Source organism: Camarhynchus parvulus, chromosome 8 (assembly GCF_901933205.1).
Source record: "Camarhynchus parvulus chromosome 8, STF_HiC, whole genome shotgun sequence".
Lineage (NCBI taxonomy): Eukaryota > Metazoa > Chordata > Aves > Passeriformes > Thraupidae > Camarhynchus > Camarhynchus parvulus.
This window is the reverse complement of record NC_044578.1, coordinates 2,450,058-2,473,806: the sequence shown is the minus strand read 5'-3', so window position 1 is coordinate 2,473,806 and position 23,749 is coordinate 2,450,058. Positions and strand designations below refer to the sequence as shown.

Genomic DNA, 23,749 nt, shown 5'->3' with positions numbered 1-23,749 from the left:
GCTGGAGAAGGGACTTTGTGAAAAGGCACAAAGTGAGAGGACAGGGGGGAATGGCTGTAACCTGGCTGGGGTAGATTTAGGTTGGATTTTGGGAAGAAATTCCTCCCTGGGAGATTGGGCAGGCCCTGGCACAGGGTGCCCAGAGCAGCTGTGGCTGCCCCTGGATCCCTGGAAATGCCCAAGGCCAGGCTGGAGCACCCTGGGACAGTGGAAAGTGTCCCTGCCATGGCAGGGGGTGGCACTGGATGGGTTTTAAGGTCCCTTCCAACCCAAACCATTCTGTGATTCTGTGATTTGCCTTAAATGGTACCACTGAAGTAATCTGTTACCTGGTTTTGTTTTATAGAGGCCAAAAAACCACAGAGCTAATTCCAGAAAACAAATCAGTTTAAATGGCAGTTGAGGAAAAACTTCAGCAAGGCAGAATGCTGTTAAATACAAAAAACAAATTAATCAGATGTCAACTTCAGAGGCGTTTTAAAGCGAGAGAAAAAGATGCCATACATCATAAGCATTTTGGAAAAACAACTCACTTTATAAGTAGGGAGAATCAGTGTTCATCTTCTCTTCTCCCTGCATTTTATAAAATCTTTTCCAAGTTTTTACACTGAAGCTTTTAGAAGACTGCAGCAACAATGAACAAAAAAAGAAAAAGCAATCTGTTACATTAAAACAGGTATTTCAGTAATGTGAATGTGAAACTATAAACAAGCAGTTTACAGATGTAGAGACCATTAAAAGGGGCTAACTAAGTGTGAGCTCATCTATGGATGTGTGGGGACCATAAACTCCAACTGCATCCTCTGATAATCCACACAAAATGAGATTTCCAAAGGACAGGATGTCAGTGTGTCCCAGATGAGCCTCCTCTGCTCCCATGCAGGGATCTGCTGGGGAGCAAGGAACCAGAGAAATGATAAAAAACAGTTGGCATGGTGTTGAGGGTGTTTTTTTAATGGGCAGAACCAACTCCAAGGAAGAGTTTGCCCACCCTGGTTTGGTGTGTAACGTGGTGTTTTGTTTGCTGTGTTGTGCAGAAGTGAAGATGCAGTCAACCAGATGGCTGTCACTCCCTTCCCACTGCCTTCAGGCTCCCACTCTGCCATTGAGGTAAGGTTTGTGGGCTGTTGTTTTTAATTAGAGACTGCTAAATTGGATAGATTAATCATAATTAGCAGCTCCTGATAAGTTTGAGCACCTTGTGTAATTAAACCCGGGGTCGTAAAAATGCATTGGGTAGAGACTTGGCCTAATAGGCTTATTTTGCCCTGTCTCTTTTTTATTGATCTGGTTGTTCCTGACAGACCTGCGTGGCATTAACAGCAGCTCTTAAACAGGGCACTGCTGTACAGGAGGAAGAGGAGGCTCCAAACTAAAATCTTGCCAAATTTAAGCCTTGTCCTGCTCCTCTTTCAGCTGGTTGTGCTGAGGCAGTTCTGCCTGGAGTAATCCTAAATGCAAAAACAATCTCAGTGTGGTGATGTTGCCAGTGTTTTCTATGATTTTTGTTGCTCCCTCAGCCCCGGTGCAGGCTGATTGCTCCCCTGTGCACCAGGAATCCCTGCAGCCACCACACTCGTTATCATTTTGACATCTCAATGCGGTGTAACTAAATTTTCCAGATAAACTACACGGTTAGCCTCGCTGCTGCTTTTTAATTCTGTTTCTATCTGAGCTAATAAAGCAAAAGATGTTTTGTAATTCAATTGGGGTTTGGTCTTGCCTCAATAAATCCGTGTGCATTGAACTCCTGGTATTTCCATGAGCGGGGCTGGGATCCCTCAGCAGGGGCCACGGGAGGTAAGGCTGGATGCATCCATCTCCTGTTTGCCCTCTTGCTGTTGTTTTCCAGATTCTCTTACCTCTGGTGGCTGCTCCTTGCAGGCCTGGTGCTGCACAGAGCAAGAACTGCTCATGTTTTTTTGGATCTCAGTCATTTGGGGACAAAGCTTTGGCTTTTCCTTCACTCCCCCACACCAGCAGCACATCCCAGGTGCAGCTGGTGCTTTATAAATTACTCAACAATTCACAGAGTTCATTTTATCTTTAATACCTGCATTTGTTCCCAGCTTTGTTTAATACTTGTGCCTTCAGGAGGAAGCACAAAGCTTTGTTTAGGCACATTCTGGTCAACTGGCTGTAATTAGACTCTACCCAAGTGTGTCTCTGTTTGCCTTTAGAAGTAGATGCTTGTGGGTTGAGTTTCATGCATTAATGGCAAGTTCTGACTATTGACATTATGTTTGTTTTATAAGTAAATACAGGTTTTTACTTCTAGCTGGTATCTTTTTATTATATAAAATCAACATGACCAAATATGGTGATGTTATACAGAAGTTTACATTGCTTTCTTTGGCAGCTCTTCCTCTCTTTAAATAAAGAAAAAAATAGCCTTATATCTTGAAATGATATCTTCAAATATCTTTGAAATACCACATAAATATTTAACATTGTGTCTTACATGCACCCTACATGTAACTTGTCAGATCACATTAAACAGCCTGGCTGTGGAATGGAATATCAGGGTGCCATAGTTACCATGGATTACTGTGTTAGTTTTCTTCAGCTCATCCCTTGATCTTTACCTTATCTCTTTATCTGCAGCTTATCTCTTTGTCTGTGTTACATGAGAAGTGATAAACAGTAAATGCACCTTAAATCAGGGTCTTGTGTTGTGCTGTGATACTGTGGGCAAGCCACCAGAAACAGAGTCTATTAAATATTAATTGCTGTAAAGTATGTTTTTAGAAGTTTCAGTCACCAGAAAGGCACAGAATGAGGTATTTTTTTGCAACAGTGAACAGAGGTGCTTTGTCCTCCCAAGTGGTGGCCGAGACATTTGAGTTTACACTTACTTAAATGTAAAATGCCTAATGAAAATTCAGAAATAGTTTTGTTTCTAGGCCTAAAGAGTCCAAGGGAGGCCACAGAGCTGCTGCAGGGCTGGAGCCAGGCTGGGAGAGCTGGGGGTGCTCACCTGGAGAGGAGAAGGATCCAGGCAGAGCTCAGAGCCCCTGCCAGGGCCTGAAGGGGCTCCAGGAGAGATGGAGAGGGACTGGGGACAAGGCCTGGAGGGACAGGACACAGGGAATGGCTCCCACTGCCAGAGGGCAGGGATATTGGGAATTCCTGGCTGGTCTGGAATTCCCAGAGCAGCTGTGGCTGCCCCTGGATCCCTGGCAGTGCCCAAGGCCAGGCTGGACACCCTGGGACAGTGGGAGGTGTCCCTGCCATGGCAGGGGTTGGCCCTGGATGGGTTTTAAGGTCCCTTCCCACCCAAACCGTTCCATGATTTTCCCAAGCTGCTCAGAAGGAAACTGGGACTCCTTTAACGTGCTGAGCATGGGGCAGAGGTGTGGAGAAAAGCTCTTCTTACCAAGTCCACAGCTTTCACAGCTGGCAGGGATTAGTCTGGCCTTTGGAGCTACCCCTAAGGGCAGTTGTGGGAATATTTTGTGGTGTTTTTTGTCAGCCAAGCGGGACCAAGGTCTGCCTTCCCAGAGTTACATCCCTCATTCATCCCCTGACACTGGGAGGTTTTAATTGTGGATCTTTCTACTTTGTCATGCTGCCCCTTGTCTAAAAGATACAACAGAAAAGGGGAAAACTGTCTAATTTTTCTGTTTAGCTGTTCTGGGGCCCAGAGCTCTGTTTTAAAGCTGTTGTCAATCCTTTCTCCAGGACCACTCTGGCACCGAACCTGCAGGAGGTGAGGAAGACCCAAGTTTGGAAGTTGTCATGAAAAGCTTGACTGATGAGGAGTCCAGCAAAGCTGTGAGTGACTTGAGGCAATATTTAATGTTGATTAGAGTTCAGAATGTGGAGGCTCACTGGGCTTGGTTGGTTCTCTCTGCCTTTTTATTGGAGTGTTGCAGCACTTTTGTCAAATAATCTCCAGTACATGTAAAAGCAGAATCAAACTCAGCTTTATGTACCCAGCCTGTTTTCATGAACTGAGCACTCAGTAAAACTTGTTAAAATACCAAGATAAGAGTTTCCATGTAGCATTTGGGCCCTCTCTTGGGGGGGTTCTTGGTGAGTGAGGGGATTGTGTTTCCACTCCTGCCATCCATGTGTGACAAACTTTAGAAAAAGCCTGGTCTGTAAATCATATTCTCATTTATATTCATAGCTTCATAAATTCTAAGGCTAAGATGTCTATTATCATAATCTCGTCTTGCCTCCTGAATAGCACAGCTCTAGAGCTGCTCTCAGTGATTTCTGCATTAAGGCCATAACTTGTGCTTTAATGTGGTTCTGTCAGTGTGCACTGTAATAAATACTGAACTTCTCATTGGCACAGATGGGGGTTTTTGTTGTTTGATAGGTCAGGATCATGCATTATCAGGAATCTGAAAGTCCTTCAGGGTGCAGCTCTGATTTCTTCTTTTTGGACACTGTGTTAAAGATTTAAAATGAGAAACAGTAAACATGAGTAAGCTGGGGGTACCTCAGGATTTGCTGAGAGAGTTTTTGCTGCCTGCTCCAGTTTCAAGGAGTGCAGGACTTGCTGTGTGTCCTCAGCTAAGGAAACTTGGCATTTCTGGATATTTTTCCTCTTAGATGTCTTCTTCCTGCTCCATCATGTCTCTTGCAAGGAGTGTCTTGGGGTTTGCAGATATAAATTGAATGTACATAATGCTCTGCAGCTAGTAAGTGTTTAATTAATGAGTCTGCAAATTCCAGGAGTTAGGAAGTGTTATGTGCTATTCAGGCATCAGAATTAATCAGCCATGGATTGATTTATGTCCCTAATGGACCACTAAAAGGTTGAGTTGTTTCTGTTTGGTAGCCCAGTGCAGATTCCTCTGATGGGCTGGAATATGAAGGAATCAGGTTTTCCCTGGATGTATTTGCAGGTGTCACTCACCTGGTTTTATTGGAATTCTTGCTCAACTTGGCAAGAAATTGTAGAGAGATTGCAAGGTAATAGGAGAAATTGCTCAAAGACTGAAGCAGATAAAAACACCCAAAATATGTTACTCAAAAGTGAACTTTTGGTGTGGGCCACGGTGCTGTGCAGCTCTTTGAGTGGTGTTAGAGGAGGGCTGAATTTAATGGGAGAAAGAAATGGCAGCAGTCCAAGCTAGGTGTGGAGGGAAGATGCCTCTGGAACGACAGGAAACCCAAAATATATTGGCAGCAAGAAAGAAGGGAACTGTGGAGCCAGAGGGCACAGGTTGAAAGGTAAAAAGAAAGAAAAAGAGTTGTCCCAAACAGCAATGGCAGAGAGGTAAGAGAAGGCAAAGGCCTGCACTTAGAAAAGTGTTGGAATTCCTGCAGACCCAACTGCTCTTTCCACAATGCCTTTAGTTGGGCCAGCCCTTGGTTTAGAGGAATTAATGGATGAAAAATAATGGCAGAAGCCAGTTTAATAATTTCAGGGTGTTCTTACCATCAGGGTTTTAAAACTGCATGGGGAATATTTCTGAGTGGGTCTGAGTTTTGAGAGTGTGCTGATGGTTCTGGCCCAAAGGGGAGAGGGTTTTTTATCAACTGGCTTTAAGACTTTGACTCTGCAGTGCAGCACAACAGAAATTGGTGTTTTTGGGAAGGGGGATCTGTCTTGCAGTCTTCTAGTGAAGCAAAAGAAAACAGTGTCTTGTTTTTCCCAGCATGGTGCTGCTACCAGAGCCTCAGTGCTACTTCACCATTGTTACTGAATTTGTCAGAAACATGTCAGGAGAAATCAGGAATGTGAAAGTCAACAAGTAAGATCAAGTTCACTGAGTAAATAAAAAGTATGTGCTTATCAGCAGAGATCTTCCACAAGCATGTACAGCTCAAAGCATGGGCAGGATGTCTCACCAAGTGACAGCTGTAATAAAAGGAAAGTTAAAAAATTCACATCGTTCTCTGTTCATCTGTTGCTGATAAATTTGTCAGTCTCTCACAACATACTCTTTGTTGTCACTTCATCACTTTAAAAGCTATAAAGTTCTATAATGGACATCATTGTGGGCTTGGATGATAAGAAGGGGGAAGGAAAACAACTTTGTTTCTGAGCTGGAGCCAGTGGAAGTGTTGGGCACAGTCTGTGTGTTTGTTAGCTGGGGTTTAGGTGGCCTCCTGGAAGGTCCTGGGTTGAAAAAAATCTGATTTTCTATAAGGTGTGCTTGGAAAAGAATTGGTGGAGGGGGCTTTGAGATGCTCTTGGAAGATTTAATCTGACAAAGTGAAAATGGCTTGTGAGAATGGATTCATTTGCCTTTAAAGGTTTGAGCTTGGAACAACAATCTGAATCACAACATAGAGAAAACAAATCCTTGAAACCCTGGCAAAGAGGAGGGGCTGTGTGAAAGTGCTTTTGGATGGAGCTGAGGGGTTGAATTTGATTAAGCCAGTGGGGCTGCAGGCTTCTGACAAACGCTGAGTGTATTTGGTGCTCATTTTGTTCAGGTTCCTCTCGCACAGTTAAAAGATCAGGGAGATGTGAAGGTGGTGCCTGGTGCTTGCTTGGTGGTGCACGATGAAGCTTCAGATTTTAGTCACATATCACAATGAACAAGGGAAGTATGAAGTAATTATTCATTACTCATTAAAACAATCTCTCAGAAAATGACAGAGCAGTCTTCCATTCCTCCCCTGACACCTCTGATAATACAATGAGATCACCCCTTTATCTTTTTTTCCTGTTATCCTTTTGGATAATAGTTGCAGTTGTAGAGTTACAGCAAGCTTGGAGAAAAATTCAAGGGGAAAAAAAAGATCCTGTGGGGGTTGGAATCTTTTAGCATAATGAAATTCCAACAAACAAGGCCAGCACTTCCAAGCTGAAACAATTCTGTTTACCTTTTTTTAATGTAGAAATTGTCATCTTAATTAGAAATTCTTTCTGAGACGCAGAGTAACTTTTGAATGTTTGAAAAAGGTTTGAGGTAATCTCTGGAGGTCGGTACTTAGTTTTCCTGCAAGCTAGGCTGTTGATCAGGGGGTTTTAATATGGGATAAGAAAAATAACTATTGCTTGGATCAAAGTGAAGAGCTAACAAGGGAGGGCACTGTACCTGTCTGGAAACAGTTGTAAAAGTAGGATATAAAATATATTTTTGTGTATTGCAAAGGCAGAGAAATAAATTAGGCTACGAGTGGAGCCAGTGATTGAAGTACCATTGCTGGAGATCTTTTTAATGGGACTGGAGGATGCATTTGAAGCAGTTGCTTTGTTTAGGAGAGCCAGAAAACGAGGGGGAGGAGAGAGCAGATGACTGGGAGCCCCTTCCTGCAGTGGGCACTGAGGGGTCCCTGCACACAGCCTGGGAATTGCTGTCCCAGTCATTCCAGAGCATGTGTGATAATCTCCTCCCCAAAAATCCCTGCTGTGCGCTGCATGCCCTCAGAGCTGAGGGCTGGGATTTTAATAACTCCTGATATTTTAATAACTAACTCCTGATACTCCCTGGGCTCACAGCAGCTTTGCCTCATTTAAGGTTTGGGCTTTGCTTGGTGGTACAAATGGATTTAATGAGAAATCCTGGAATACCGGACTGGTTTGGGTTGGGAGAGACCTTAAATTCCATCCTGTTCCACCCCTGCCATGGCAGGGACACCTTCCCCTGCCCCAGGGGCTCCAGCCTGGCCTTGGACACTGCCAGGGGCAGCCACAGCTGCTCTGGGAATTCCAGCCCAGCCAGGAATTCCTTCCCAATATCCCATCCAACCCCACCCTCGGGAAGCCATTCCCTGTGTCCTGTCCCTCCAAAACATCACTGGATTTCCCTAGAATCATCATCCTGAGTTTTGGAGGGTATTTTATTGAAGCTAATGAGACACTTCCAATACATCTTGTTTTCTTTTTTTGTGACTTTTTAGGATGTGAAGTGTAAGGCTGACACACCAGTGGTGGCAGATGAGCAGGAGGCAGAGGAGCAGCTCCCAGAAAATGTATGTGTGTCCAGGAAAATGTGTGTCCAGGAAAATGTGTGTCCAGGAAAATGTGTGTCCCGGAAAATGTGTGTGTCTTCATGTTAACCAGCAAGGGAGCGTTCTGAGGGCTTGGTTTGGTTAAAGACTGAGTGATTCTTGGGGGGAAGGGATTAACTGGGAAGACATTAAAATAATTTTATTGATGGAAATGTAAAAAATGGCTGGCTACTCTGTAAATGTGTGGGAATTGCTTTTCCTCCTGTTGATTTGGAGGATTTGGTGAGCACAATGATCAACAGCTGATGACAGTGACCTCACCACGTCACGGTGGCTATGACTGATCTCTCTTGCTTCTGCTTTGCCTTTAGGTCCTCAGCCAGATCAAACAGCCCAAATCTTCCACGGCAGCCCCAGGGAGCTGCCAGGAGTCCCCCCTGGAGCCAGCAGCTCCTCACCTTCCTCCAGAGCCAGAAGCCACCAGCCGTGGTAGGAACCAGGCATTTTGCCACAATATCCTGTGTCTTTACTACCCTAACCCAAAATGAGTGTTTTCATTTTGTTTTCCAGATAACTTCTGCTGAAGTTTTGTTTCTTTGAGCATCCAATGGCCTATTCTCAGTCATTTTATAACGTGTTTGTGTTTTTCTCTCCTGTCACGATTTTTGAGAGGAGATGGAGGTTACAATTTTTGGAGGTGTCTTCACTTGTTTTTCTTGACTTGTACATGCAGAGATGATCTTGTTTTTGATTGAAATAGAAGGAAAGGCAATTTGGGACATGCTGTTCATTCCATGGTGCTGGAATATAGCTTTACCTGTCCTGAAAGGAATACCCCTTTCCATCATGATCTGAATTGCAGAGGTGAAAACTGAATTAGATGTCCTCACAGGCTTTTACTGGCAGCATTTATTCCCAGAACTCAAGTCACTCTGGTTTAGAGACTTCAGAAGTGACTCAGAGTGGCCCTCTAGTTCAATTTTATGAAGGTGAAGAGCAACAAAAAAAAAAAAAAAGCCAAATTAGCTGTTGTCGCACCATTCCTTTGGTGGTTCTCATTTTCTTGCTGCGCTGTGTGACTGATTTCTTGCCCTTGTGATGTTCTCAGGTGTCTTCCCACCTGCACTGCCTGTGGATCCAGCCACCTGTCCCATAGTTCCAGGGCAGGAGATGACCATAGAGATCTCCAAGGGTCGCTCAGGCCTCGGGCTCAGCATCGTCGGGGGCAAGGACACTCCCCTGGTGAGTTTCTGCTCAAATCATGTTTGCTGCAGACAGAGACAGAGAAAACATGGAAAATAGCAATGCCCTTAATAGGTAATTGCTCTAATAAATTGCTGAAGACAGGGAGGACAAGCCAACTATAAGCTCCAATAGAAACTTGGCGATTTTGCCTTGTGTCGCATCAGGTGGTGCTCCTGTTTAAATTGTTGGTGTTGCAGTAGTTTTTCTGCTGTGGTCAGAGGCTGCAAATGTGTTTTCTTTTATTTAACCATTGTGAATCAGGAGCTGGAATGGCTGGACTAGAAATTAATGTTGCAGAGGTGGAGCTGTCTCAGCAAGGATAACAGCTCTGTCCTGAGAGCAGAAATGCTCAGTAGCTCTTTAAACAAACTGTGATTTATCTGCCTGCCAGCAAAAGCCCTTGCAGAACAGAGGTAAACCAAAGGTAATCTTTTATTGCTTGCTGTGTCTTTTGGCTTAATCTGCCTCCTGGATATGCTGGTTTTTTAAAAAAAAATTATCTTCAGATGAATCAAAATGTATCAGTTCGAGCGTGAGCTCAGCAAATTGGTGATGCTAAAGCCCATAAACCCCTCCCTGCCTCTGCTCTCCTGTCTCCTCTCCACTTCCCATCTGAGAGAGGCTTTGCTGCAGTGTAAGAGAAGCCAGATTGGACTTTTTAAATGTCAAATTCAGTTCTTTCAGTAAACAAGTCTGTGTTGCAGAGGTGTCTGTGCTGGGTTATCCTGAATTCCCTGACACTGAGACTCTTCAGGCACTGGAACTGCTCTGGTACATGCAGGTTTTGCCCAAAATATCACAGTGGTGCATCATTAAGCATCAAAGTGTCAGCAGGTACAGACAGTTGCAATGTAGCAGTCTTCTTCTAGGGTAAAAAAAATAGGAAAAAAATTGAAAGGAAAGAAGTAAGGAAGTCAAAAGGAAAAAGAAAGTTTTCTGCTGCAGAGTGTGGGCTGGATCTTTTACAGCATTAAAGCTGAAATTGGAAAAAATTCAGGTTTTGGTCCCATTTATCCCAGTCTCCAGTTTTGTAGAGCTGGGATGAATTCCTTTGTTTCCCATGGAGATGGAGCTGGGTTAGTTTTCACTCTTTCCAGCCCCAGAAATGCACAGCTTTGCCCCCAGTCCCCCTTTTTTTTTTGTCAAGCTCCTCAGTGTTGAGTAAATTCAAATAAGTTGCTCGGTGTCAGTCATCTCCCTGCTTTTTCATTTAACTGGAATTTGGAAATAATGCATGGCAGTCTGTCAGGTCCAATATGGTGTGTGTCTTTAATGAGATTTTAATATAAATAAATGAAAATTGTAAATAACTGCTGTACAGAGCAGATGAGAAAAATGCAAAGGGTTTTAGTCTTTAAATGGAGTAAATGGTTTTGGTTAAGTATTATGCTTTCATTAGTTTATTCATTAAAGTGTCCTCCTAGGAGTTGATTTTAAAAGTCTGTGCACTGGAGTGCAGTAACAAACCATGAAGGAAGGGAGGTCCAACTCCCCACTTTTCAGATCCTCAGCTTACAGGACTTACCCAAAATGAGTCCCTGTTTCTCCTTATAATTCTGAATCTGCTCATTGAAAGGCAAGAAATGGTGTTTCATAGGAAACAAGGTGCTTTTGGGAAACCACAGCCTAACCTGGTCCTTTGCCATGTGCACAGACCCTCTCTGGGATTCTCCATCACTTCTTCCTGCTCCAAACCAGCCCCTTCTCCTCCAGCCTGGAGCTCAGGGCCGCAGCTGGTGGGATCCCAGAGTCCTGGAAGAGTTTGGGTTGGGAACCTTAAAGACCCTCCACTTGCACCCCCTGCATGGGCAGGGAACCTCCCATTTTTCTGTGTTTCTGATCTTCTCCAAATTACTTTGATACCCTCCTGTCTTTTATTTCTTTTTTGTTTTTTTTGGTTTTTTGTTGCCCTGGAGTCAGAAAACCTTCTGTAAAGAGTTGAAACCGAGTTCACGTGACATAATGAGCAGTAAAAGCAAATACTGCTCAGGGCTGTTGGAAAGTTTCTGTCTCTCTGAGTTTCATGGCTTAGAGAGAAAATGGAACAAAACAGCTCCGTGGGGCTGAGTGATGTGATGGATGTGTCTTGCTCTCTGTCATTTGGTTTTAACTCAGTTACACACAGGGACATCTTTTGTGTTTTAAAAAAGGCAAGATCAGAGGAGTTCATCGCTCCTGGAGGTCTCGTGTGGCAGGAATTTTGTGTCCAGGATTCACTGTTTGGTGCAGTGCAGAGAAATTAGCATGAGCTGTAATTGGCTCCAGCAGAAGTGCCCAGAAACCCCTGAAGGACATGAACCCCAGCTCCTGGGGTCTCAGAAGGAATTTATCAGCATGGGGGAAGCCAGGAATGCTGCTCAGAACACGTAAAGTCTGAAATGGACATGGCAAAGCCTGCAAGGGCCTCACCCACGTTGTACTAAAATGTTCTTGATCGAAAAATGCTGAGCTGAGGGTACTCAACAGCAGCTCACAAGGGATGGGAAAGCTCTCTCAGAATATTTTATATCTTCCTTGAGCACAAGATGTACAGGCCCAGCTTTTGGAATAATAAATCTGGCAGCCAGGGACAGGCCGCTTGGAAATGAAATATGGAGTGCAACTTTTAAGTCATAACCTCAGGAATCTCATCAGGAGTCACCAAGTAGAGACTTGAAAAATACAGCCTGTGAGCAGGGAGGTTAATTTGTTCAGGAGGGTGGAAAGTGATGTCTTAACCCCTGTGAAATGTTTTTTGGTGAGGAGATGTCCGTGCCCTTAAGCTGCAAACCCTTTCAGGGATGTGTTGTGAACCAGGGCTCTGCCTGGGGAGCTGGGAGGATGTGCTTGCAGGAAAGGCATGGCCAGGGAAGGGTTGTCCTTGGGAGCTGTCTTCATGTTGTTGGTCTTCAGGCTGCTCTGGAGCAGCTCTATTTCATTTCCCTCTAAGTGCTGATTTTTTATGAAGTATTTTTTTCTCTTCACTCACTTTCATTTCACCTTCCCACGTACCCCTGAGAGAACACAACACATGGCCTCTGCTTTAAAGCAATTAAAGTGCAGAGTGGAGCTGGCTGAAGCACAGGCCTTTCAGTTTGTGATTTTTATTTTGGTTGTAGTCCAATCAAACTTGTAAAAGTAACCTCAGAGTGAGAATTTAAAACAGGGTGGGGGAAAAAAAAAGAAATGTTTTCAGAAACATCCCCAAAATGAGGTTTGAGGCTCCCCAGGACACCCAGGAGATTTTCATCCTAAATCCTCAGAGAACAGGGCATCAAGTTGTTGTTTTAAATTGTACTCAGATGGGATGAGGGCTTTGTCCAGAGAGGCTCTGGGTGCTGGGCAGGGTTAGATCAGCCTGGCCTAGTGGAAGGTGTCCCATGGCAGGAGATGGAATGAGACGGGCTCTGAGGTCCCTCCCAACCCAAACCAGCCCAGATTCTCTGAAATTATCACCCCAGAGTGGGTGAGTGCTGCCCACTTAACAACTTGCAGTGATTTTCTGTCGTCCAGGATAGTGAATTTTCAGGGATTTGACTCCTGGCAGCACATGGAAGAGGCACTGCTCTAAGGCACAAACAGGGTGGGGGCTCTGCTCTGCTGCCAGCTGAATAATTTAGTGATGGTCGAGTTGATTACTGGTGGTTATTGACTCTGCCTGGGTGATGGAGACACTCAGACATGCCAGAGGGCATGCAGCAGTTTCAAGGCTGGTTTGGGGATGTTCCTCCAGGCAGGGTTGGAGAACCTGGGAGGGAGGAGGGCTCAGGGGCTCAGCTGGGGCTGGAAATCACTTCAGCTAATTGCTGAAGAGGTGTAAGAGAAGATTGCAGGGTCTGTAACTTAGGGCTCTCTGGAGGTGGAGTAGGGGGTGGTCATTATCTCAGCCTTACACAGAAAGGAAGAAAAATGTACTTTATGCTGTGTGGTGTTTGTTGTAAACAACATCAAACCTCTTATGCAGGATTTTTTATACTGGCTTGTCTGCTTTGAATGTGGTAAATTTTCTTTTTGTACTTTGGCTTTCAGCTGACTTTAATAAAAAGCATTTTTAAGGCAATTAAGAAACTTTAAGGTATTCCATCTGTAAAATAAAGTGATCCACGAAGCCAGGGAACTGGAACATGAAAAACACCAGAATATTCCTGTGCTCAGCTAACAGGAGCTGGTGAGAGCTGGGGAGCAAAAAGGTTCCCTGATCACCTGGGTTAGCCCAGAGGCTTTTCTGGGAGCTTCCTGAGGTGGGAGGCAGTTTGACAGAAGAATATTTAGATTAATTCTGTCAGTCCAGGTGAGTCATCCCTTGAATAAGCCCCATCTGTTCAGGAAGGGCAAGGGAATAATCAGGAAAACTGTGACTTGAAGCTGCAGCTGTTCAAGCCCCGGTGTTTGCCCCTGGAGCTGAGAGGGATAATTACCCTGTGAGGGCTAATTACCCTGTGAGGGCTCCGTGCTGCCAAAACCAGGCTGTTCCTGCTCCAAAGCCAAGCCTAGAGCTCAGCTTTGCGCTGAGCTTTGTGGGGACCTACCTGAGCACGAGGGCTCTGGGACTCCTGTGTCACTGAGCAGCTCCTCCCTCGGCTGAGCTTTCATCCCACCCTCCCCACTTCGGCTATGTTTAAATCCAGGCAAAAATATCTTTATCAGGCATAGACAGAGCATCTGAGTGATTGCTCAGGCAGACAGGCAGTGCAGCTAGGACTGAGAGCGTTCTGCTGAAATGTGCTCACCTTGTAACTACAAATGAGAAGGGGGATATTGGCCTCTGGGGAGGCCCCAGCAATATGAGGGCTGTAAGATGCTGCTGCTGTTAAATCCCCCACACAGTGCACGGAACAATGGGATGGAAAAGGGGAATGGCAGCCCTGAGTGTTTAATCGTGGTTGGTATCGCAGAGGGAGAGGCAAAAATGCAACCCCTCCTAAAGCCCTGCCCACACTCCTAAACCAGAAGGCAGTTTTTTAATGGCAGGGTGGTAAATGCAGTTAGCCTGAGATTGTGAGGGATGGCTTTGCCTCCTGCCTGGGTGATGCTGAGGTGGAGCTGGTGGATCCATCATCGTTCCAGGAGGACGCTGGCTCGCGGGAGCATGACAAACCCAAGCTGCTCCGTACATGGCTTGTCACAAAAGGGAATTAGGGCACTAAGTTCTGCAAATCGTGTCTTTGATGGCTCTTTGGCAAGGGTTTAGCTGATGGTAGGGCTTGCTTGCGTAGCAGGGCCTCGCTTGGAGGAGCTGCTGCCTTCCAGGAATGTAAATCAAGCATAAAATTGAGGCTGACAATATCCAAAAGCAGCAGGACCTGTCAGGATGGGCTTCAGGAGGATCCTGCCTGCTGCTGGGTGAAACCCCTGGCTCTTGGCTTCCTGGACCTCATGCATTCTTTATAACCTGTGCTATGCTCTGTACACTGCAAACTCTCTTTTTTTTTTTTTTTTTTTGGTAACTTAATAAAATAATGAGAGTGAGAGAGTTAAGGTTTTAATATGTCATTCTGTGTTTTATTATTCCCTCTAAAATGAGCATGTATACTTTTTGAAAAACTTTGGTTTGCTTTGGCATGTGATTCACAGGAACATAGCTCTTTCTATCATTCTGACTTAAGTCATATATTTTTACACTAAACATCTTATTACCTTAGTTTTATTATTTCAGAATCAAAGGAGAGCTTGCAAATGTCTATGACTGCAGAGCGAAGGAATGTTAATGAATAGTGCCATTGAATTTTCAGGTTTTAACTTTTCTGATCTTAGAGAATATAACTGTAAGCAAAAATATTATGCAAGCTGAATAAAATTTAAATAAATAAGGACCAGATGTAACTATAGGGGCCTATAAAATGTAATACAAATACTATCCACTTCCTTAAAATAAATCTATATTTTAGTATGAAAAATTATATTCATATTGATATTGTGGATTAATCTTTTTTATGAAAGTTGGCAAGTGAACACCGCCTCTTGCGAGGGCTTGTTCTTAAATGGGAAACAGACCCTTTGCTGTGACCTTGAGCAGGGCAGTCTCTGGGTCTCGTGCAACGTGGAGCATTTCTGCATTAACACAGTTGTAGATTTTTACATTCTGCAGCCTGTTTTACTGCAGTGGTGTTTGCCTGAGGATTTGGGGTGCCTGCTAATGGTTTGTGCTCGCCAGCAATGGCAAAACCCTGCGGTGCCAGAAGGAGGAATTTGCGCGAGATAAACCCCTCTGAGGTGTCAGGTGCTTTGCTTGGGCTTGACCTTCACCCTCCCTTGCTGGAAAGTTATCTTGGAGATTCCATTTGGAGCTGCAAATGGAAGATCAGAGATCATAACATTGCTGTTGTCATTTCCTCTGCCTGCGAGTAACCAGCAGCTGAGTTTATTTGAACTACTGAGAGGCTCCTGCATGGGGTTAATTCTCCAGTGAAACTCACTGTGCAACCAGTTGATTTCTGCTTTTATCTGGGAACCAGGCTGTAAAAAATGAAATTTTTACAATTTGACTACTCTGGACAAAGTATTGAAGAAGTTGAGAAGGAAATAACCAACAGGATTGTGCTTGCCCTGGGAAAGAGATAAATCCCTGATCCTGCGCTCAGCAAAACCCCTTGCAGTGTTATTACCCTTAATAATGCTAATTTAGTGTAACATTTGTAGCTGTGTAGGAAATCAGTTGGAAATGTGTCATGTTAGCTTGGGAAAACGCAACTTGTCAACTAAATCAGAAAAACATCTTTTCCAGAGCGTGGTTTTATCTGTAGTTTAATTTTTGTCACCTCAGGAGAAGTGCAGGAAGCGCCATTCCCTGCACCAAATGTGTGGTTATGGTTGGTGTAGGGTTCATTCCCAGGGGTTCTGTGCTGGTTATTGCAGTCCTCAGTGGGGAAGTGTTCACTTTCCTTCTGTCAGGTGCCTTTGGTCCTGCCCAGGTCATGGCTGGAGCTCAGGGACTGAAGCAGCTCCACAAAGACAAGCCCAAAGTTCAGCTCAGTTCAAGCAGCAGGACTTGGAGGTGTTCAGGGCTCTGCAGGAAATCTCTTTACCACAATCTGGACCTTCTTCCTTGTCAAATCCAGCCAGCACCAGGAATATGGAGATCTCTCTGCTCCACTTCTTTTGAAATCACCCCTTTTGCACCCTGATCCACCTTTATCCACAGGATGCAACTTCATCAAAATACCCTTGGCACTTAATATTTGTGCTTCCTGCATGTCTTGTGCCCTGTTCCTCCCTCACCCTCCATGCCCAGCATTCCCAGTAGCAGCCTGGGGCCTGATTTTCAGTGGCTTTCCAGTTGAAAGCTGCTTCTTGTCCTGCTCAAGAGCAGCTGCACAGTAGAAAAGAAACGCTGGACAGACTGGCTCAGGAGCTGTAAACTTGCAGGAAACATGTGAGCAGCCCAAGCCTAAAGCCAGCAGCTTGTGAGGCTTTCTCACCATGGTTTATGTTCCTGCAGGCTTTTAAGGATCACTTGGTCAGTGATTTTCCTGAGCAGGATGCTGACTTCACCACCTTCCTCCCAAAAGGCTCAGTGCTCTGTGGTCCTTGCCTGGGGTCTCTGCCATACCAGTTCTTGACATTTAAGATACAAAGATTAAGCTGTCAGTCTGGCTGAATTTAATTCTCAGAGTTAACATGTCTGTCTGTGCCCTTTGCTGAGGGCTGAGTGTGATATTCTTCCCCTCACGGGTCTCTGCATCGTTACAAATCAAGCAGAAAAATATCCTCAGCCTGGGGGAGCAGTTGAGATCCATCTCCCTGGGAGTTCAGGGTTCTTCCCCTCCTCAGATGAAGGGCAGTGCAGTGCAGACCATGCTGTGCACGTGGTGCCAGCTTCATTGTCCAGAGGTGGGTGCTCATTTCTGTCAGGCCCCTTGCCCTCACTGTTTATTGTTCACTCTGCACCAGCTTCGCTCTTGGAGGTGTTGACCAAGAGGCTCCATGAGCTTCTCCTGCTTCTCTGCCTTCACTTCCACAGCCAAACTCTCACTTTCTCCCTCCTGTGCCTTCCCCTTGCCCCTCAGCTGTGCAGGCACAGTGATGTTCTCAGTCACAGCAATGCTCTGCTGCTGAGGGCTGTGCCTGTCCCACTGCTCCAGCCTGAACCCTACTAAATACCTTCTCTTTGGTGACCATTCCTGCTTCTTACCAGGTTTGGGGCACATCATACCCCAACCAGCTGTGCTTTTGCAATATTTGGGAAATATTTGCAATATTTCTGGCTTGCAGGTGATTTTTGTGGCCATGCAGTGCTCTTGTCAGTGCATCCAGCTTCATTTCCTTGGGCTGCAGGCCCTTCAGCACCAACATTTTCGAGCCTGGGATGGTAATCTCAGCAGGAACAGGGAAATTCCCTTCACATCTGTGGGTTTTTCAGTGTTTTCATGGTTGGACAGTCTCAGTTTACACCTGTCAGGGTGGACTTTGTTTAGCATGGAGGAGCAGACTTTGCATGGCCCGGCTCATATTCCGCATCCTTCTGTCCCGGGCAAGAGCTGCTCAGCTCTGCATTAATTCCCCATTTGTGTAATGCTCCCAGACTGTGCTCTGTCAAAATATACAAAGATTAAAGCCGCAGTTTGTTGAATGGATTTGTAAACTTTATGAAGTATGTGCTTTCAGCAGCTGGGTATCTTTTTTTAAACAAGTGTGTTCTTGATACGGGAGTGTTTTTATTTCCCCTCCTGCACGAAGGGTTTTTGTGACTCTGCCAAGCTCCACCATGGAGAGCCATAATCTGTATGAAACTGGTGGTGAAAGGAGGTGGGGAGGGATGGGGAAATCTGTGCAGAGCCACCATGAATTCACAGCCTCTAGCTGAACACTGACACCACTTTCTCTTCATCCCTCTTGATTGATTGATTTTGAACTACATAGGCTTTGGTATCAAGCACACATTTAATTTGAACAGGAGCTGCAGATGTCCAGAAACCCAAAAGCTATCCTTTAAATAAATGTATTGTTTTAGTCATAATAGATTCTGGTTTTTTTTCTGAGGGACTGAGAGGGGTGTTCCAGCTTCAGTCCATGCCTGTTGATAGAGTCATTGCAGCTTGGTTAGATGGCTGGAGTATGACATCTCATCACTGCATAAACTCTATTGAAATATTGATATGATGTAAAATGTTCACTAGCATCAGTAGTTTGGTTTTAGTGATTTGTCATGGATGATCAAAACTAACAGAGTGTTATCCAGATCCCACTAGATCCAGTGGAAAAAAAATTACTTCTGGGTTAAGTGCTTTGAGCTGATCCCAGGAGTATCAGAGGAAAGAGATGTTTGCCATGCTTCATAAGCTAAGGAAAACTAAAACTGACATTTATGCCTATGGACTATGTAGACATCTTTACAGTGCATCATGGACACGTTGCTCTGTTCTGTTTTTAATCGATTTGATAAGCCTGGTTCAGCTACACTACTTTAAAAAAAAACCCTGCTTAAGAAAAACAGTGTTTTGGCAGATCAACGAGATGTTTCCTTCTGCAGGGTAGGCACAGAGTGAGCAGGAATGTACCTTTTCATGCCATGTGTATTTTTAGTCCTGGATCTGGCTTCTCACACATGCAGGAGCCACAGTGTAGCACTGAAGTGTTGCCTTTTCAAATAGATGATGCAGATTATCCAAGCTGATAACACTTGGTGGTTCCTGGGTCTGAGCCTTTGGTATGTGCAGTTTTACATTTAATAAAGCAGTGCTGGGAAAAGCTGCTAACTCCAGGTTGGTGGATGTTTTAAAAGCAACCACAGATGGAAAACAAACTTAGAGAGATGTGATTGAAAGGTCCTTGCTCAGAGGTTAGGAAATATGAGATTAAATCCAGTCTGAAAAGGTTTAACTTGACCATCCTGCGTACGTGCCCAGTGTGCTATTCCATGGTCACGCTGCCAGTTCTCTGCCAAACCTCCTGGCCATCCACTGCCCTGGTGTGCCCCAGGTGAATGATGTGCCTTCACAAGCTGGTCAATATTTTGTTTGGCCACTTCTGCCAGGCTAAAGTCTCTTGCACTGCTTTGGAAAACAAAGGTGAAAAATACCTCAACCCCAGACCAACCAACCGAAACCCCACAACAACCCAAACCCCACCACAGGGAGAGGATGCACGTGCCTGTGTTGCTCTATTCTGTTAGTATTTGTTGCTTCAGTTATTGCAAAAAAAAAGCCCTGCAGTTGCCAGGGGTGTGTGTATATATCTGTATTTTATTTTATTTTTTAATCAAACCATTCTTTTGATTTTCTTAATTACTTGCTACACAGCTCATAGTGTTTCCCCTTCATTTCTGCAGATTGAAATCTCCTTTTCTCCCATCTGGAACTCTTGTATCAGTTGTAATCCATCAGTTGTAATCCCCCAGGCTTTTTTCAGGGACTGGTGTCCATGGATCAGAGGGAACCTGTGGCAGTGGTGCTGTGCTCCAGCAAGTCTCCATCATTAAATAAGCTGCAGTGGGAATAAAATGGAATTGTGCTCTGAGTGTCATGATCTGAGCATTACCTGAAGGGCTTTGGAGTTTTGTTTTGTTTTTTGTTTCTGTGTGGGAAAGGATCACGGGGCAAGGGGTGAATTGATGATGAGAGATGTACCCAAGAGTGTTCTCCAAGCTTGGAGAACTCCAAACTTTTCCCACCCAGCTGCAATTCCCTGCCCCTGCTCCATCCCACAGCTGGGTTCCCATGCTCCAGCTTTTCTTGGGAGCTCTGTGGGAAAGCTCCTCTTTGGCTTGTTCCTGTTGGTGAGGGTTCTGCAGGGGGTATTTGAGCTTGGGTTATCCAGGACCTACGTGTGGAATTAAAAATCACCAGGTGTTTGCCCAGAGCCAGCTCTGAGGCTGAGGGTTTGCTGGTGCTGCTGAGAGAGGAGCAGGTTTGGCACACAAACAGGAGCATCCCATCATGCAAGCTGAAGCACTGTAACAGGATGCTCACCTATATGTATTTTTTTAAGGGAAAAAGAAAAAAAAAAAAGGAACAAACAAACCAGAACAATGCAAAGGGAAAGCACCAGCAAGAGAACAGTATGTTCTTTGTAATGCTTTTTCTTTGGGGACATCTATTGCTGGCAGTAAGATTAAATCACTGAAACCTTCCCTGAAGCTACATCTGCCACTGCCTACATTTTCCAACCTCAGTAATAAACTAACATTTGCCATTGTTCCTTTCTTCTGGATTTCATTTCTTACAGATTTAACCAGTGCTATTTACCACAAGGCATTCAGCTCTTGCTTAAAGCCGAGGTCTATGCCAAGTCCCTAAAAATATTCATAGCTCCAAAGAATCTGGTTTTAAATAATATCATTAAAAGTAGGCTATATTAATACTACAGTTCACACTGAGTTCATGTGCTGCTGATGCCAGTGCATAAAAATGATGGAAGAAGCTCTAGACAAGACTGCCCTGAAGTGGGGAACAAAATCCTTTGTACCTTTATACCGGTTTTTGATTACAGGAGTCACTTTCTTGTCCCAAAACACTGAAAATTTGAAAAAATCTGTGTTACAGTCTTGCTTCTCCTGACTTGGAGTGCTGTGTTTTTGACTGTGGAGCTGGTGGGGAGTGTGGGGTGGGTCACGGTGGCAAGTGTGGGGCTGTTTGGGAAGCAGGGTTCATGCCTCTGCCTTCTTCCCACAGGATGCCATAGTGATCCATGAAGTTTATGAAGAAGGGGCAGCAGCCCGAGATGGCAGACTCTGGGCTGGTGATCAGATTCTGGAGGTAAATTACATTCTCTGTGTTTGGTTGTGGAGACCTGTTTTCAGTTCAACAGAGGTCCCTTGTAGGTTGAATAGGATCCATTCTCAAGGCTTCCCTTCTGTCACCAAGAACGTCCTGAAAAATTCATATTTCCTTATATATTCATATAAACTGAAGGTACAAATTGAGAATACATTAAATTTAATTGAGCAAGGCAGTTCTTGAATTACATAGTTCAGCTGTCATGTCCAATAGCTTGGTATTATTCATCTCTTTAATCTTTCATTCGGAGGCCTGCTCTTCCAGCACCACTCCCATATCTCTGCTCTGCCTGAAACCCAAATATTGAGCTGGGATAACGTGGGGTGAGCAGGAGAAGGTGGCTGTAGCATCCCTGCCAGTATCCCTGCCAGTATCCCTGTCAGCATTACCCCACAGACCCTGAGAAACACTAGAGGGTTTCTTTTCTTTGCTTGGCACTCAAAAAAGGAGTCAGAGCTTTTCATTTTTCAGTCTTAAGGTTGTTTATTGTATTTTATTTACAAAATTCTTTCTCTTGTGTTGCTGAGGTCCGCTCAGCAAGACAGTTAGATGCGCTCTGCTTGCTTTTGGGGCGGTGTTATCTTTTTATGCTAAAAACTATGTGTACAATGTTTACAATTACTTTTTAATACCTATCACCTATGTTAGACAGTGAGCTTCTACTCTAAACCAATCCAAAAGTGCCACCAGCACAGCAGAAGATGGAGGCCAAGAAGAAGGAGAAAGGCTGGGCACACTTAGATTCTTCTATCTTGCTTTTTGCGCCTTCATTCTAAAAACTTTAAAAATCTTATTTTTTCACCCTGTGATAAATTCACTATCATTCTACTTAAACTTTCTTGGTTTGTAATTCTTTATATAAGGTTGGTAGTTGTTTTTCCTAAGGGCTAAATCAAAGGCGCAGGGGCCTTGGGTTCTGTGCTAAGGTCTTTGAGCCCCCTGGGCAGGCGCTTGAGTTTTCTGTGAGCATGAGCATCCCTCCCTGCATCCCTGCATCCCTCCCAGCATCCCTGCATCCCTCCCAGGTCCCCCACGCCACAACTTCACTCAGCTGGGGAATGGCTGCTGGGAATAAATGTGATGCTTTTCCCCCAGAAAAGCAGGGAAAAGCTGGAGGGAAAGGGTTAAGAGAGAAGTGTTGGTCTGCAAATGAAACTTGCGTCAGGCAGGGGTTCAGAGCAGCTGCTTTGCAGCTCTGCTGTCAGCTCAGGACAAATTCCCAGCATGGCCATTAAGGCCTTGGTGTGTAGGGTTAGGAAAATAGCAAGGGGTGCTTGGGGAGTTGTCTTTACAGCTCTTGCACTGCAAATATTTTTGTTAGCGTTGAGGCCCAATGTTGTTTTGGTTTTATAAATAACGGGGTATTAACAGAGCACAGTAATTAGGGGGTAAGAATGGAGCAGGTTAATTAATTCTTCTCTGACCAAACAGGAAAGTGCTAATGTTTGTGAGCCATAATATTGTTATTATTTCAGCTTTTAAAAGCTGTATTAATCAAAAAGATGGCTGAATTAGTTTCAGATTAGTGTGATAAAGCACACATAGATGCCTGTGTCAAGGAAAGAATATCAATGCACTTATAAATAAATGTGTGCAAAGTTGGTGCAAAAGAATATAGGGAATAAAGATTAGCCTTAATTATCTTAATGTAAAATTAGATATTATTGTAGTTTTGCATATCTAGAAATTCTGAGAAATATTTTCATAGCCTTAAAACTCATGGAAGTAGATTAACATTTGTGGTTACAGTTCATGCTGCTTCCTAAAGAGACTTCAAAAATGTCTAAGTATTGATATGTTTTGGTATGAAGAAATAAAAGATGATTTAGTTGACAGAATATTGGCAAACACCTTAAAGGGCACTTGTGGATCAGGCTTGGCAAAATCAGATTAAGTTTCATGTTCCAATAAGGGTGTTTTTAATGGAACATTTAAGCAGAACTCCTTGTTCTGTCTGACATTACTAAAATGCTGAAACCTCCTCAGGTTTTGGTAAGAGAAGTGTTAGCTGGCTGCTCCAGCAGCGGTCTGGTGTGCCATCTATTGGGAAAAAAGGAAAATCACCACTGACTACATCCTGCCTGGGATTCTCTGTGGCCATTTATTTGCTGGTGTTTCTGATTCCCTCTGTTTTCACCTTGATGATGTTACAGAGCTGGGGGAGAAGGGATCTGAGTACTGAGATACACAGGGAGCTCAAAGGAGCACAGCCCACTTTGTGTAGCTGGAGAAAGAAGCATTGCTTGAGGTTCCAAAGGCTTGAGGTTAAAAAGAAGGGAAGAACACCCAAAACTTCCAAGCCCAGATGTTCTGATTGTTGGGATTTACTGCAGGCAGAGGCACAAAGCTCCGAGCTCACACTCCACAGGAAACCCAGGATCTCCCTCTGGGAATGGGGAAAGCTCAATTAGAGCACCAAGGGGTGTCAAATTGACAAATGTGGGCTGTCACCCAGGGGCAGGGTGTGATGAAAAGATCGTTTATCCGTGTCAGTGGGAAAGCAAACACTGATGGTTGCAGGTGAACGGGATCGATCTGCGCAGCGCCAGCCACGAGGAAGCCATCACTGCCCTCCGGCAGACGCCCCAGAAGGTGCAGCTGGTGGTTTACAGGAATGAGGCACACTACAAGGATGAGGAAAACTTGGAGATTTTCTCTGTGGATATCCAAAAGAAAACGGGCAGAGGGCTGGGGCTCAGCATAGCTGGGAAACGGTAAGAGTGTCTCTGACCTGACAGCGCTCCCAATGGGAAATATTTGGGATTTTGATGTGTGAAACAACTGTAACCAATGTGAAGTAAAGGGGAAACTTCATAAGGAGCAGAATTTTATATGTAAATGTCTCCCAGGATGGGATGGGGCCCATCAGGAGATGGCTTAACTCCATTATAGGCCAAACCTCAGGCTTCTATTCATATAAATGGTGTTTTCCATAAATCTTTCTGTAT

At 44.5% G+C, this 23,749-nt stretch overlaps 1 protein-coding gene across 1 annotated transcript in view; it reads left to right on the top strand.

Annotated features, from left to right (window-relative positions):
• The window catches only part of PATJ (PATJ crumbs cell polarity complex component), a 136,906-nt gene that overhangs the window by 98,109 nt on the left and 15,048 nt on the right, over positions 1-23,749 (top strand). The window contains exons 30-36 of the mRNA XM_030953798.1: positions 1,038-1,110; positions 3,682-3,774; positions 7,813-7,884; positions 8,235-8,352; positions 8,972-9,105; positions 20,697-20,780; positions 23,322-23,515. Coding sequence (XP_030809658.1) covers positions 1,038-1,110; positions 3,682-3,774; positions 7,813-7,884; positions 8,235-8,352; positions 8,972-9,105; positions 20,697-20,780; positions 23,322-23,515 — 768 coding nt within the window. The remainder of the gene's footprint in view (positions 1-1,037; positions 1,111-3,681; positions 3,775-7,812; positions 7,885-8,234; positions 8,353-8,971; positions 9,106-20,696; positions 20,781-23,321; positions 23,516-23,749) is intronic.